Consider the following 16,456-nt stretch of genomic DNA (forward strand, 5'->3'; position numbering starts at 1 on the left):
GCTATGATATCCTTATACTACCTATATTATTCATGTATACTACCCATACCACGGGTGAAGTTTTCAGTAGTATACATTTAATCTTGACTGTCGAATATTTTTATAATAGTCCTTTTCGAACACTAGTATAGCCTAATATTATGGACCGTAAAAGTGCTCAAACATATCGATCCCACCTTGCATCCTAATTTTTGTAGCATCTTCATACTACACGAAGGTTCCATACGATCCTACATGAACTTTCATAGTATCCCAATGCTACGATGTTGATGCTTTTGTCTATGATCTCGATCAAAGTTGGAGAGGTTCTGAGCAATGCATCATATCTGATGGTTTGCTCGTGCTAGACGCTTGACCATCTTTACCGGCCGGTTAATATTTAGTTATTTACAGGTGACAATATCCAAGAGCTTCCGAAAGCTGCTCTTGGTTATAAACAAGCTGTGAAGGAAAATAGAACTCGACATGCTTCAAGAACTGCGAGGTGCCCTATACTCTATTTAACTGTTTCTTCTGCTCCGGTTCCAGGTGGCTCAAAGCCCCGGGTAGTACTGGCAAAGCCATGCTAACTTATTCCGACAGATTCATGGCACTAACTCACTAAGTTCCCTCATGCAAGGTAATAAAAGGTCTCTTCACTTCAACTGATCAGCACCCGAGCAACGCCAATGCCAGCATTTAGTCAGACAGAGGTCACCGCCACCGAGTTGGTAGCCTTACCTGCTCTCCAGAACTGCAAGAAAAACATATAAACGTAGTGAGCTGGCAGTTGTTTGGAAAGGCATAGCGAGCTGGCAATAGAAATGCATGAGACTGTGAGAGTTGTAGGACAATATGCGCAACACCTAGAGAAAACTTCAGGTCATACATCATGCTGACCTATATTCAGCTGACAGAAACTGAGAATAGATTATGTGATCTATCTAATGTGCTTTCAAATCTGGGAAAAATTGTTGCAGAGTTCAAGCAGCGTGTACTACCATGTCAGGAAATTTTAAATAATATTTAAATAGGTGTGTTTACTGCATTTTGCCTTAAGGTTTGTTATTTATATTTAGAAATTGCATAGAATATTTGCAAAAAATAATATTACCTTCTTTGGAAGGATATTCAGGGGGGTTGCGAGTTTCTATATATGTGACGACAGCAGAACTCTGGAGCATCTGCAGGGAAGGAAAAAAGCTTCGCAATTAGATATTGCAGCTTAAATTCAACTGTAGAGAACACAATACACGTTACCTTGTTTCGATGAATGTTCAGGTTGACGTACTTGGCCTCTGAGGGGTTTGGCCATGAATGGGGGCAAAGCGAACATCTTCACGAGCGAAAACCTGCCGAGAAGCAATGGTATCAGCAATTCAGAATTGCAACAATATGTTTGTAAGGGTCTTCTTTTGGTCCACACCATGTACATGTACATGTACATAAACCCTTGCAATTATTTTACATAGTATAAAAGTTTCAAAACTGCAGCTTGTTCTGAACTGTGTGAAATACAATATTACCTTCTTTGGAAGGATATTCAGGGGGACGGCCTTGCTCAAGCAATGAATGCCTACCAGCTTGCAAAGCTTTCTCTGAAGATCACAGAGTTTTTCAGTCATTCCGTATACACATAATCAAGTGTTTTGCAAAGTAATGAAAATCCGTAACAGAATCAGGGATGTTCTTGTTCTCGTAGCTTGCATGCTTGGACGATCCAATGAAATCATAATATACATGATATTTAATGCTACTAAATCATAGCCTCTATTAGCAGAAGAAAGTGCACAGACGCAAGGGTAACAAAGGAAGTTAGAAAGAACAGAAATCACTCAAAACCAGAAGCAGAGAAATATACTCTGTTTAGCACACCATTATCAAGGTAACTGGAAAGCAAGCAAATTAAGAGTGGATACAGAGGGAAAACTAGCCGTACGAACCAAGTAGTGCAATCAGTGGCTCCTTTTGTATCGTTTCTGATCCTGATAATGAAACTAATCAGTCAGTAATAAGCACAACTGTATATTACTGTATGAACCAAGAGGTAAATACATTCTTCCAGACCAACAGCATACGGCATTACAGTAGATGGTATTATCTAGAGATGCCAATAATACTGATTCCAATTCTTCTATCAGAACATGAGGCTAGAAAAGACAGTACTATATAGAGATATCCAGTAATAGCAGTATGATACCTGAAAAAACAGTACTTCCCCCCTGAATTGAAGAAGGCAGCCTGCACATATTCAAGATTCGATATTTTTACAGTGTCAAAAAAGAAGATGCAGAAACAGCAAGGGAGTCCCAATTCATATGCACGCTGTACCTGTACCTCTTCTTCAGCTGAAGATAGAACTGAGCAAGATCGGTTGATTGTTGCCGGCATAAGTTCTTCGCAATACGCCTTCGATGAAAGCTAGTGAAATTCCATCACATGACCAGCAAGCCGACTGTTAGTACTGGGATCTGCAAATGCCATATAATGGAACAAGCTTGCACCACAGCACCAGTGCCGTGCGCACAAATTAAATGTACCTGGATCCAATGGGCGCAACGTGGTGCAGGTTGTTCGGGCCGCGAGGGAAATGCAGCCTGTCCTTAAGCTCGGGAATGTTGTAGGCCATCTCTTCGACCATCTCCGCCGCCTTGTTCTTGACTAGTTGCCACTTCAAGAAGGCCCTGCAGCAGGAAAAACACCAAATAAGTAAGAGTGCTGCACAAGTAAGTTCGATAGATCACACTACATACAGTTCAAAAATTGAAAAAAAAAACATAGAGATCATGGCTCTGGCACAGAGCCGAGGGAGATTTGAGACCTGGCATGGTCTGAGCGGAGAAAGAGGACATCCGGAACAAGGGTGGCGAAGCAGGGGCACGCAGCGAGCGCAGGATTCCTGTAGATGCTTACGAACCAGTTGCAGACCTAAGCGTGCTGCATTGGCGTGGCCGTCGGCGAAGTCGTTGAGGGCCATGAGGTACTGGAGGAACCCCAGGAGAAGGCGGCCCTCGTAGCTCATTGAGTCGGGGCGAAGAAAGCCGAGGACGTAGATGGAGGCCTCCCGCCACATGCCAAACTTGACTCTCTTCACTAGGTTTCTCACATAAAAGATCACGCGCGTCTTATCTCTCGCCCTGCGATTTCAATCGAACATCGTATACAATCACAAGAGCGGCAAATCGGTGGGCGGACGAGTCGATCAAATCAAGAGAGAGCATACACTTCGTAGATCTCGTCGTCGCTGTACCGCCGGTGGTAGGCGAGGAGGCGGCGGAGACGGAGGCGCGCCGTGCAGGGATAATCCAGGGAGCGCAACAGGGCTCGCTCGCTCGTCTTCACCGGAGCCGGCCATCTCTCGCTCGTCTTCACCGGAGCCGGCCATCGCTCGCTCGTGCTCGCCGGAGTCCGGCACCGGTCAGGAAGGTGTTGGTTTTCTTCAACTCCGTCGGTGTGGCGGGGAAGTACCAGATATATATTTTGGGAACGGAGCGGGCCAGTGGGGGGCCTGCGGCGGGGCGGCCTGCCCGCCGGGCCCCGGGGCTCCATGGCGGGCTGTGTAGAGGGGTTCGGGACGGGCTCCGGGCTCGTAGTGGGCCCTCTTCACAGCGAATGGCCCGGTCCAGGTAAATGACCGTGGCCCAGAGTACAAGAATGAAGAACTTGCGTGGTTTAAAAAGTCAAAGCTGTTTCCCGTTTGGATGCGTTGTGGCGTAGTCTAGCGCAGTCAGCGCCTGATCTTTACTACGTGCACTTTTGACTTTATCGATGGTCAAATACTTTGAGACGTACTCCCCCAATGACAAATACAGTCAAAGGTATTCTCGACTTCCGAGTGAACTCGAGGTTTAGGGAGCCAACATTACCCAGAATGACACAGAACAGCGAGCTAAACCCCGTCGTTCTTTACTTCGTGCAGCTATTGCCGGTGGTACTAAGGAAATGCCCTAGGGATCTAGCATTAGGACGAAGCATCGTACAGTTCCGAGAGATCGCGATATGGCTCCCAAATTTCATCTGAGCCTGGGGTATTTTGGACCTGCATGGGATGACGACGACATGGATTGACTGAATCAGAATCAGTGGTAACAGCAAAGATAATGGATGGGTATTTTCCATAAGGTGGCGGCCAGAATTACAGCCGGATATTACCTGTGGAAAACCTGGAGGTGGTGACGGTTCACCTGCTAGCTCCTCCGGGGAGTTCACCAGACCATCCGCGCCCTTCACACTGGCTTTACCCTCCTGCAGCTTCCTTTGCCTTTCTTCCATAGCAAACAACTTCTTCCTCAGCGTAGCTGCCTCATCTTCAGCCCTTCTTTTAGCCTCCATGGCTTCCCTCAAAGATGTCTTCAAGGCTGGCTTCCTGCGTCGCCTGGTTCGGCGGGACTCCAGTCCGAAGTCACTTTCCGAGCCTTCCGTTGGCTTTTGACACTGTTCACGGAATCGCTCCTGTATGTAAAATGAAATCTCAGCTCTTCCATGCACGATCCACATAAAGAACTTTTTAGTATGAATTTAGTTTCTCGTATCTCACAATGGTACTAGCTGCTGCCTTCGCCATTGGCTTCCCATCCTTGGGTTTGTGAGTCAATATGAACAAATCCTCAACTGTAGGCTCATCATTATGCCGTTGTTGCCTCTGTTGCACACGGTAACACAATTAGCGCATCACTAACAGTAAGAGCAAAGGAACAATCTTAATTACCTCCTCTTCAATTATACGTGCAAAGCTCTTCGTTCCTGAGCTATGGTAAGTGGTTACATTCGCCTGACAAGCCTTATTTCGAGCACTTGCAGCCTGATAAGAGACAAATAAGATAAACATCCAACAAGCATCAAATCACCAAATCAGAGTGGCAGCACAAGCTATGCACATGAAAGGGAACAGTATGTACTACCTGAGCTTTTTCAGTACTCCAATATGCAACTAAGAATCGCCACTGTTCTTCAAGAACACGAGGATTCCGATCAGCAAGGCGCTCCTCTTCCGTTTCATGTGTATCAAAATGCTTTTGTTTTAATATGGATTTCCAGCTCTTCCACTTCCTTCCTAAACTTTTCACAATCCATAACTCACCAACTGGAGCGATGTCAAATTTGAGCTACAGCAATAAACAAATTGTGTAAGAGAACAAAACACAGGCGCTAAAAACAGAAACCATATTAGTGCATACCTTGACAATATGAAACATCACATCCTTGTTTTTCTCAGGAACACTTCTCCAATCAAGATGTGAAAGAGGTGCCAATATTCCATCCCGTGCTAATGTGCCCAGAAAGGAAGACAATGTGGCTGCTTCTTTTCCAATAGGCAAACCTGAAGTGTTCAATGAAACTGGTATGCGCATGCCCTTAGGCATGGTCCACAACTTTAGACATAGAGTTAAACCACGAGGACGTCTGCCTATTTAGAAGGGGCGAAAAAACAGAAGTCTGAGCAGATATGATCATTTATCAGGAATCACATACAAACTGACTCAACAAGGCTTGAAAACAGTGGATTGCCCAAAGTATTGTAACTTGTAATAATGAGATAAAGAAATGCCCGGACTCAAGGCCAATGGTTAAGCCAAACAACAAAAGGGAGCTGACGCGAAGTCAGTCTGCTTTATACCATCAGATCATCAAACCTCATGCCACCTGTGTTGGACTGGGAAAACCCAGTACAAACACTCAACTTTTGATTCAACTTGCTATGTTAGGCCAGTCCAAGTTACAAAAATCTGTCCTCATGAAATAGATTTGAGGAAAACAAAGTATGTAGGAAGGAAAACAAAACAAACAATACAGCTAGCCATGATGGCATGCTGCACTGGTTTTGTAAGGGTGCAAGGCATTTAGAAGGAAAAAAAATCATATTGTTGTTTGCAGACTATGCTCAACCAGCGTCTCAATATATAGATCCTGGTTAGTGTCAGAAATTACCAAAAAAATTGACAAAATCCACATGTATATGATGCATATTGTCTTCTATTACTTCCACAAATTCAATTTTCTAAAAATGTCTACTAGCTGTTTATCTGACAGGACCCACCAGTCCAGAAGTTAAACCCAGACCAAGAGGCAGAGTTGAAAGTTGCACTTCCACCTCTACTTCTGAATATTAACCCTTGATCAATTGATCAATAAGAGGAATTCATCAAGCAAAATATCGAAGCAGTCCCCAACAGGTTACTTTCTCCTAGTAGTACGATTTGTCCACAAAAAAGCCCAAAATTGCACAGCTTCTCTTAATATGAATGTGCAACTTAGTTCTTGGATGGAACTTCCATAATTTACATGGAGAACATGACCGTGATAAAAAAGAATCTGAGTATTAGGGAAATTAACAGCAATTTATAATAAAAACTAACATGTGCAAAAAGGCTTTTTAAAACATTTTCTCTACCGTCCAACAGATTAAAGCACAAGTGACCAGCATGGACAAATAAACTATGAAGTCCTTTGCTCCTCAGAGAGAGTTACTGTGAAAACCCCATAAAAAACACAGGTCATGATTTCAGCGTAACTTTAAAAACTAAAAGTGAGAGAAAAAGCTCCTCCATTGGGCCATTTGTCACCCTTTCTGTATGTCTTATTCTATGCACACACAAAGAAGGATGATAAAATTAGAAACATACCTTTATTCTGAGATGCTACCTGCAGTTTCTGTCCTTCTGAATCCATTGAATCATGCAGGTGTGACTCACCAGAACTTGGCCCAGACATCATATGGTGAAGCAATGACTTGGATGATAGCTTTGCAAGGGCCCTTCTAACATCCATAGGAATATAAGTATGAGCAAAATGCTCAGGATCAGACATGTCGGGGTTTGAAGAAAAATGCTTAGGATCAGACATGTCAGGGTTTGATGAGAAATACTCAGGATTGGACATGTTGGGATTTGAAGAAGGTATTGGAGTTGAATGAAGGTTCTCCAACTCATTAGAGCTTGTTTGACGAATCTCATGCAAAGGAGATGAACTAGTAGATAAATTGTTGATGATTTTATCAGTATCTGACGGATCAGGTGAACATTGTCCTGGAGATGCAGTCCACTGCTCATCAGGCTCACTTTCTGTCAGTTTGTCATCTATAACAGGTTGTCTGTCAATGGCAGCAGATGAAACTTTCGCCAAACGTCTGCTACGCCTAAGCTGAAGACCTGAATTTGATGCAGCCATCAGACCCTTCCGTTTCCTCGTGTGAACTCTGTGATGTCCTGGCTGTTCGTTTTCTACACGAGTTACTTGATTATCCAGTTCCCTGTGAATCACAGAATCAGATTGTTCTTTCCGCATCTGATGTGTAGCATCATTTGGCAGCCCCTGTCTCTTCTCTGCACCCATAGCATTGAGGTCAATCAACTGCCTAGTTATCCTCCTGTTGTTATTGTCTGCAATAGTCTCATCGCCCAGTCGAGTGCATGCATTTTCTCTGTGGTTTGCTTCATTTCCAGGCTCCTGTTGCTTTTCCTGAACATGAATTGCCCTATTTGAAGATTCTGTCCGAGCATGTTCCGGAGATGTCACATTGCAAGGAAGTTGTCTTTGTGACTTCTGCATGATCTGTTTGGGAGTCTGCATGTTTCTCTTCTCAAGATTTACAGTTTTGGGGCAAATGGAGCGCCTAGCTGTGCCATTTATATCTGTTGTGGTAGTATCGTTAATATGTGAAATGCAGGGTGATTCCCTAAAAAGTGCAGGATTAGAAGAATTTCGCAGTGCCTCAGTAACTCGATCTGGACTCTCTTGATATGTCTGCCTTGTACGAACAGCATGGCTGGAAGGAAGATCTTGAGCCTGATGCCTGACCTGATTTAGTGGCTCTCCATGTCTATTTTTTGCCCTAACAATTCTGGGGCCACCTGAATATAAGTTCCTCTGCTCCCTATACCTTGCATTATCCTCGCTGACCCGTACCTCCTCTTCATCAACAGTGTAATCAGGATGCTCTGATTCTGCCTGCTCTGGAATAAGCCGATTAGGATGCTCTGTTTGTGCCTGTTCAAGACAAGTTAACTAAATATTAGGTTCGTGTTGCACAAGTAGCAATTTTTTGATGCTCTTGCTGCACCTGGCAGTGCAACAGGAGCAGCCAAAAGGTATTGAGGAGTTTCCAAGATTAAGTTGCTACTAAACCAACTGCTGCACCACCCCACAACCATGAAGTTTGGTATGTTTAAACTTTGTTAAAGTGTACGCCGACTACATAGAAGCAAGAAGCTCACTCTAGCTTTTGAGCCCACCAAAGGTCTAGAAGTTATCCAACCCTAAGACTTTTTCTAAAAAAATCCAACCCTAAGAATAAAGTTTCAAACTTCACAAAAAATAAAAGACTGACTTACCATTGAAGTAAAAGGGGTGAAACAAACAAAACATGAAACAGCACCATTGAGCCCAGAACATAGAAGAACACCGCAACGGCATCATACCTCTCGGGCTTGGAGGATGGGTGGCACCGAGGAGGAGGCGCCGAGTGGCAAAACGGGGACGGCGTCCGCCGCTGCGGCGGAGGACAGGAGGTAGTTCCTGAGCCGCGCGGTGTCGACGGCGAGCTCGGCGCCGCAGAGCGGGCAGGCGCAGCGCGGCAGCCCGACGGGCACGCTGAGGAGCGCGCCGCACGCGCCGCAGGGGAGCCGCGCGCCCCGCACGTCCGCGGCGCCGCGGGGCAGCGGGAGCGCCTTCCGCCGGCGTGGCGGCGGCGGCGGCATGAGCTCGGGGGGCAGCGACTGCGGGGTGGCGCAGTCCGGGCAGATGAACTCCGTCAGGCCCCGGTCCACCTCCAGCGTCTCGCCGCACCCCGCGCACCGCACCTCCAGCGGCTCCGCGTCCGCCGGATCCCCCGCCGCCGCCCACGCGACGGGCGGCGGTGGCGCCATTGCCCTCTCTCGACGACGGCGAGTTTTTTTTTTTTCCTGCGGCTCTTGTGGTGGAGACTGGAGAGCGGAGCCTGGGCGACTGGCCGACTGGGGATTTCAGTAGCAACGGTCTACGGGTCTACTAGGTGTAAGCTTTCATTAGTGACGGTCTAGGGTCTACTAGGTGTAAGCTTTCAGCATCGTGCTATCTTGTACTGAAGCGTCACAACCAAGAGACCGAAGCAATGCGTATGGCACATTTTTTCAGTGAAAAAGGACTAAACGTTGAAAGTTGAAACAATTGTTGCGACTTTTGTTTGGATTCGCTACAAGCGCTATTTGAAATCCTGCGAACTTCTTTTTCAAAGAAAAAAAACCTGCGAACAATGTTGGCACATTTGTTGCAAGTAGCAACGAGATGTTTCGCCATTGCTTAAGTGCAACGCTTTTAAACGCTCACTCCTGGGAGGAAAACCGTGCAAGCATTTCTCTGTAGCACTTTTTTTTCCGGACATGTAGGAGAGCTAGTGAATGTCATTGCATTAAGAAGAGTTGTTCGAGTACAATGCACCCAACAAAAAAGAGGGAAAAAAACGAAAATAACACAGTGATGCTTCAGACGCTGGTAGACACCACTTCCTCATCGTCGTCCTCGCGGCTTTCCCCGGTCTGCGCATCCGAAGCATCCTGCAAAGCGGGAAAAAGAAGTAGATCACTTCATATCTGCGCCAATTGAACAGGCTGAAGCTGAAGAGAAAATCCCTGTTAGGGCTCCTTTGGCAGGGCTCCTCGCGAGGGGCTCCTCGTGCGGAGCCGGAGCCGGAGCCGGAGCCGCGGAGCCACTTTTTTGGGCTCCGCCATGCAGGCCTAAAACGGCTCCGGCTCCTCCCAAATGTGCCAAAAAATGGCTCCGCGGTCGATGCCGTTTGGTGCGGCTCCAGCTCCTCCGTGCTTCGGTAAGTGCACGGAGCCGGAGCCGGAGCCCTGCCAAAGGAGCCCTTACTCTGACCAGGTATGCATGCAGGAATGCAGACTCCGAAATTTATTAGATCTGAGAAGCTATATTTTGGGAATAACCCATTTTTTACTTCTTGATGACATGATCATTTGCAGTTATAACCACGCTGCAACTCTAATTACTGTAGCTGGTTTTATTTTCTACCAAGAACAATGGTAGTGCGATTCGAAGATCAACACTGCAGAAATCTTGGAACCAAAAACTTGCAGAAATCTTGGTACCAAAAACTTTCTTTGTGTATTCCTTGTTCTGAAATGCTACGCCTAACTTTCATGACTTGATCGCTTACCTGATGATGTCTTGACTGATCCTCCTGGCCTCCCTCTCTAGCTGCAGAAGATCCAGGGGCATGCTACAGAAAGATACATCAGATGAGCCTCTAAACCAGTTCTGATCTAGATGAGAAATGCAATACGGTTATCCTTCACCTACCTCGGGACCAGTACCTAATGGTGGCGCTCCACGCAAACTTTGCTCCAAGGACTTAAACTTCTTCTCCCAAGTTTCATTTAACCCCTGCAGGGCCTGATTAATCATCTGCTGCACCTGCTCCTGCGTGAACTTCTGCAGGTGCCCTTTTATACCAAAACAATTTGGTGTGGACTTTGCTAACTCATCAACCTCGTCCTTGTCAATGATACCAGTGAGCCCATAGTACCTTCCACGGTTCCGACCCCCTACTTCCTGCACCCATGCAAGGTGGGGGTGTACCTTATCACCAGCCTCCTCCATACGTTTCTTGAAGCCCGCCTGAAAAATGAAGTGGATGCAGAACATGGTTCAGCAACCATATGATAAACACCATGCATGTTGCACCATGACCAATTTCTAAATGATGCGAATAACCTGAACACCAAGCACCTACCACAGTTCGCTTTGCTCTCTCACTGACAAATTCCCCTGTGCCACCATTACGCCTATGGGTCTTGTTGAATACCTCTAGTTCTGACACTGGCTTCCCACCATTTTCTATAACCTATTCAATTCAAACATAATCAGGAATTGGTGCGGAAATAAGTTAAACAATGAGATTTGTCTTTGTCTCTTATTACCATAATCTGCCTATGCATGGCAATGCTCCGTGAACCCGACGTGTGATGAGCACGGCCGCCAGTGTATCGGTTCTTCCGGTTCTGGGAAGACATCTTTAAGACTTCTTCTTTGGCCCAGTGTTCGCATAACCTCTCCCACCAACTTGGATAAATCCATGCAGGGGGGAAAGGTTTCCACAGTAATGGGTCATCGTCCTCACTTCTCTCTAATGCCTGCTGGTCCTCTGGCTCTTCTTTATTTTCATCTTCTGACTCTGCGTGTCTGCTGGACCTGTGTGCACCTGAAAGCTTCATTGGATTTATCCACTGCAGTAAACTTTAGTCTAACCTTTCGCTTCTCTTCGCATAGGATACCAGCAAACTGTCTTGACGCTCTGCGCTGAAATAGCTTCAGACACTCTGCTTCTCGGCCAGGGGCCCACTTGTAGCGTTGCTAGCACAATTGAAGTATAAGGTCAGTGGTTAAATATCTTCAATAATACTCCAGAAAGCAAATGTGTTCGGCTACTTTACTTACAAGAAAGTCATTCAAAATAGCATCCCTCGTTTCTGGAGGATACTGTTGCCAGTGGAGAACCACATCTCCATCGGGTGGAACTTCTCTTCGCTGACCAGCTGGCAGATAGGTTGACCCAGGGTACTTTTGCTTTAAAAGAATAGTGATGGTAGAGGCCACCTTAGGGCAAGGTGGGTTGACATCCCATTTGCTGCCAAGTAAGTCAACTCGTCATGACTCATGACTCATGAACATCAAAAATATATTAAGAAATAACTTTGTCAATTTATCGATACACATACTCAATATTATTAGGTGTCAAAACAGGCCTGTCAACTTCCCTTCGTGGTGGGACCAGTCTTGTAGGTTGATGACCACGTCCTCTACGCTTCCCTGACGATTTCACAACAGATTCTAACAGGGAGTGGGCCCTCTGTGCATCCTGCTAAAAAAGTAGTTCTCAATGAAATAAGCACAAACGATGCAGATATATTGAGCTTAGTATCCATGCAGAAATTCAAACCACAGAATAATAGGGGGTAATTACTTTTATAAAAAACACGTATCACATGTGCATAGTGGAAGGTGATGTGAGTACTAGGCAAGTTGAATGTTACAGACTAACTTGTCATTACAGAAGGCTGAGATGTGGTAGGCAATAGGGTGGTATTTAGCAGTGGCAAACTGACAGTGAGGTGCCACGGTGATTGCTGGCAGCCTAGCAGAAATCACCATCTGGCAGTGCATGCCTGAGGACAAGTTTTGGAGAGAGGTGTATCCTTGCCAAGGCCTTCGATAAGTAGTCACGGTAGGAACACAGATCATTGCATTTCTGAGTCAGTGGTCTTACCTGAAGGTTCTCATACCTGTTGTGCACACATAACATGAAATTGAGCCTCTGGTGAATGTGGCTGCTCGTCACCAATTCTATCAAGCGAGTGTTCATCCGGGACCTCTGGAGGGTACGGTTGACTGTAGTAGAGTGGGAATTGCCCATCTTGAGGTGCATCATGATTTGATGGAGATGGTCCAGTGGCTGTGTCAGCTTGGCCCCACTGGCTTGAGCTTGCTTGAGGCATTTGGTGCTAAGGCAATGGACTGGGACACAGATTGGAAATGATTTTATCAATGTTTAGTGGGTCTGAATTGCATTGATTTGAAGTAGCTGGCTGCTGGACAGGCTCATCGTTGATAGGATTTTCTGGCTGTTTAGACAAACGTGTACTACGCCTAAGATGGACCCCTCCATTTGGATAACTAGTCAAGCCCTTCTTTTTCCCCTTCTGAACACTAGCACTCTTGCCGCTCCTTTTCCTCTTCAGATTCCATCCAGTTGCCTTGCTGTGATACTCACCTTGGGCCTGTTCAACACAATTGACTTGATTTGGGGCCTCTATTGTTTCATGCTGGATGGTACTTGATACAGCCCAATATCCATTTATCTGCTGTCCATGACTTACAATGTCCTCTACAGGTTGCTGTCCTTGTGAATGAACTGAATAACTGGAAGGACAAACTTGTGCCCGAGAGGCAGAGCTTACATGTATGGGAGGCTCTTGTCGTACTTTTTGCACACCTGTAGATTCAGGACAAGTTGGCAATTTAGTTTTCCTCGCACTAGACTTTGCAATAGTCTTATTGATTGGCTCAATACGTGACTCCTCCCTATGAGCTGAATGGACACTGGGCTCTTTTTGTGCCAACATGGTGCATATTGCTCCTGTTTTGGAATAGCTGAATGTCTCCTCTCTGTGAATTGAACAAGTCAGATGATTAAACTTTTCTACTTGACCCTGCTCCATGCAAAAGAATGCAAAAGGAAGTAAGAAAATATCAATCGACGGAGTAGATCTATGCATAGAAGAGTAAAGAAAAGGAAATCCGGATATAAGAAATTCTGCAGAAATATAAGTGTATGGCCATCACTGATATTGGCAAATCTGGACATTTGAATGGTATAATCTATCTATCAATTTTGTCTTCTGTGTCCTGGAAATTTTCCATACTTTATTTCTCTCTATCAAACCCTCTTCACCAAATCTCTATCCAAAATCTGTTAAACATCCCTCATCAGCAAAATTGTGACTAGCACACAATAAGGCAGAGTCAGACTCATGGCTTTCTAAAGTCCAATACAGTGCCTCTGAGTGGTCCAAAAAGCAAACAGAAACTAAAATACAAGCACCGTATTGCTGGCAAACTAGAAATTCTACATACAGCTTATACAAACATAAAACGCAGGTGAGCCTATTCTTGCTCAATTGTTAGAATGGAACGTCGCGATTCTAGTGACAGAGTAATAGGGCCATAGGGGATATTGTTGAGTTAATGTGACATTTCATTGGGACAAGGGCAGCAAGTTACAATGGTTCATAAAGAGTGCATTAATCCATGTAGTCAAAATGAACTTTAAGCAAGTGTTTCTGGTAGCAGTCCTAAATCACTAGATACGCACCTCGGGACGCCGGTGTGGGGATGGCCTCAAAGTAATGCCGGCTGGGGGCGGCGCCAGGACGGAGACACTGACGCGGGGCGGGGAGGCGTAGTATACCCGGAGACGCCCGCCGTCGACAGTGAGCTAGACGCTGCAGAGAGGGCACGCGAAGCCCGCGAGGCCCGCCGGCACGCTCAGCAGCGCGGCGCAGGCGCCGCACGGCATACGCGCGGGAGCCGGTGCGGGCACGGGCACAGGCACAGGCGCGGCGGCGGCGGGTCCACGGCCGGGGATGGGCAGTGCCCGGCGCGGGCGCGGCGGGGGCGGCGGCATGAGCTCCGGCGGGAGTGCCTGCTGGGTCCCGCAGTCGGGGCAGGCGAACTCGGTGAGCGCCGGCTCCACCTCCAACGTCTCGCCGCACCCCGCGCACCGCACCTCGACGAACTCCGGCGGCGCCGCAGGCGCCATGACGGCGGGAGTATTGGCTAGGGTTCCGCTTTCCAGTCTCGGGCCCTTGGGGAACAGAGCAATTTTGAGTGAGATCAGTGAGCGGCGGTAAACGAGTTCAGGAGGGAGGAGCGACGCCTGGTCGCCTACAGCCTATCATCCCCCGGGAACCGGTCACTGCGACCGTCAGGAAAAAGCTCCGCGCGGATTTCAGTTTTCAGCAAGGTCATCCAAAATTTCGCTGCTCGAAGGAGGGAAAAACTTGCGCCAAATCTATTCCCAAATCCATTTTGCTCGTCTGTAGATTTAGGTTGTGCAGAACTAACTAGATATAGGTTCTTTACAATAACAGGCGTTGGAAAAAATCTTTCCTTTTTCCTCCCACGTCATCTTCTCTATACATTTTCTCCTTAAGTAGTTTGTTACATTTGTTTCTTTATAATAAAGTTATTGTATCTTCTCTTTCTCTTCTTGTCACAAAATCTGTGACACCTTCGTGCGCTCGATTTATCTATTTGTACCAACTTCTTTTGTGTATCACCATAGTTTAATTATGATGATGGTATATACTACTCCCTCCATCCAAAACAAAATGGCATCCTGAGATTCAAATTTTACAAAAAGAATGACATTCTAGATTTTAAATCTCGTGCATGCATACAATCTAACGCGCTAATCTCGTGGGTGCATGATTAAATTGAAATAAGTTTTCTTCATTTTTCTATATGCAAACTCAACTAACTATGAGCATATGTGTCCTTTTTTTAACGAACCGCACGAGATCGATGCGAGTTTCTATTGATATATCAATAGTAGAAAAATACAAGACTACAGTCTTGGAAGGCTATAGGCAGGAAAAAGAAAAGAAAAATAAAGTAAAGAAAAATAAAGTAAAGTAAACAAGGCTCGCCCGGTTGGATTGGGACGTCAACGCGGGTAACCACTACACTCGACACCTCCCACCAACATTATCACGCTCATGTAGTCGTCGAAACTTCCAGGCGTGGCCTCGCGTCGACAGTGAACCGAGAGAAAGAGACCACACCGCATTAAGAAGGCACCGCCACGCGGGACCTATCTCTATAGTGCCGTTGCAATACTACACTCCACCAGACAGAGTGATATCATCGGATTCGAACCTTTCGCAGGCTGCCTCACAGTCGTCACCGGGATAACACAAACACGCGGGGGCCTCGCCACACCTGTCGTTGGACTCCACCTCGCTCTCGTCGCCTCGAAGAAACACCACGCGCAGGGACCTCGCCACGTCCGCCACAGTACTCCATGTCGCGGATCCGTTTCTTATGTCACTATCAGAATGGTGAGCAATATTACCCTGTTCCAAAGGTCTCCATTAAACAGCCAAACCACCGCCACAAGTCGACTTCATCTCATTGCTCCACCCACGCACATAACCTCTGCTGCCGTGCCAACATGCCAAAGAAGTCGCTTGCGCCGTTTTTCCGACGATGTACCGCACCGAAGTAGCTCAGCAAGGCTGAGCAACCCGCCGCAGTCCGCTGCAAGCCTAGTCATCCCATGATGTCGTTGCTGCAAATGCCTAAACACCTTCTTTCGACGCAGTCCCACGCCGCACTGATAGTTGCCAAGCAATACCAGCCACCGCGGTGCGCTGCAAGCAGCCAAATCCGACATCCCCTTGCCGCCACCATAACTGTGATCGCCTCCACGTGAGCTAGGCAACCCCCGTCAAGATTACCATCCCGCACCATGCCGCCTTGCCACGCTGCAAGGTCATCGCGATGGGACCGCTGCCACCGATTGTAGCCTCCCCTGACCAATGGCGTCACCAACAATGCCACAAGTCGAATTGGGTCTTTAGAGACAACACCACCAAGGAGGGGACGACGCCAGTGGTGCAGCCGTCACTCATCCAAAATCTGGACAGGGTTTTCACCTAGAGAACCCCATACAGCAAGGATGAGGCTCCAATATGACGCTCCCAACGTGGAGAACGATGTCCTAGGACGCTGCCACCTTCGCCACCAGCAAGATTGCCACAAAAGGCTTTCGCTCAGAGCGTCTCATCCCTAGCCGCAACACGCACTAGCACAACACCACCAAGACCACAGTTATTGAAGCTCTCCCGGGGGGCGCCGCCGCCGCCGTGCCTCCTCATCGCTGCCGCCGCAAGGCTGGCCCACCGCTCCTCCTCGACTCCTGGTC

The 16,456-nt window shown here is 46.9% G+C and overlaps 2 protein-coding genes and 1 pseudogene across 3 annotated transcripts; all 3 read right to left on the reverse strand.

Annotated features, from left to right (window-relative positions):
- Positions 1-360: 360 nt before the first annotated feature.
- LOC117863473 (uncharacterized) lies at positions 361-3,556 on the reverse strand. 2 transcript variants are annotated; one of them, XM_034747185.2, is made up of 10 exons: positions 3,203-3,556; positions 2,801-3,116; positions 2,520-2,663; positions 2,317-2,400; positions 2,180-2,220; positions 1,923-1,964; positions 1,506-1,577; positions 1,240-1,331; positions 1,094-1,163; positions 361-733 (listed from the first exon to the last, which is right to left on the reverse strand). In XM_034747185.2, the coding sequence occupies exons 3-8, from the start codon at positions 2,618-2,620 to the stop codon at positions 1,318-1,320; spliced, it is 354 nt and encodes a 117-aa protein (XP_034603076.1). In that variant the 5' UTR covers positions 2,621-2,663; positions 2,801-3,116; positions 3,203-3,556; the 3' UTR covers positions 361-733; positions 1,094-1,163; positions 1,240-1,317. The 2 variants fall into 2 exon arrangements, with proteins under 2 accessions (XP_034603076.1, XP_034603075.1); XM_034747184.2 differs by having other exon boundaries at positions 2,311-2,400.
- Positions 3,557-3,693: 137 nt separating this feature from the next.
- LOC117863470 (uncharacterized) lies at positions 3,694-8,936 on the reverse strand. Its single transcript, XM_034747178.2, has 8 exons — positions 8,397-8,936; positions 6,603-7,965; positions 5,157-5,386; positions 4,881-5,084; positions 4,688-4,780; positions 4,517-4,621; positions 4,132-4,431; positions 3,694-4,018 (listed from the first exon to the last, which is right to left on the reverse strand). Exons 1-8 carry the CDS (start codon positions 8,841-8,843, stop codon positions 3,941-3,943), a joined length of 2,820 nt encoding a protein of 939 aa, XP_034603069.1. The 5' UTR covers positions 8,844-8,936; the 3' UTR covers positions 3,694-3,940.
- A 411-nt stretch (positions 8,937-9,347) lies between these two features.
- Positions 9,348-14,467, reverse strand: LOC117863471 (uncharacterized; annotated as a pseudogene).
- Between the last annotated feature and the right edge of the window lie 1,989 nt (positions 14,468-16,456).

Source organism: Setaria viridis, chromosome 7 (assembly GCF_005286985.2).
Source record: "Setaria viridis chromosome 7, Setaria_viridis_v4.0, whole genome shotgun sequence".
Classification (NCBI taxonomy): domain Eukaryota; kingdom Viridiplantae; phylum Streptophyta; class Magnoliopsida; order Poales; family Poaceae; genus Setaria; species Setaria viridis.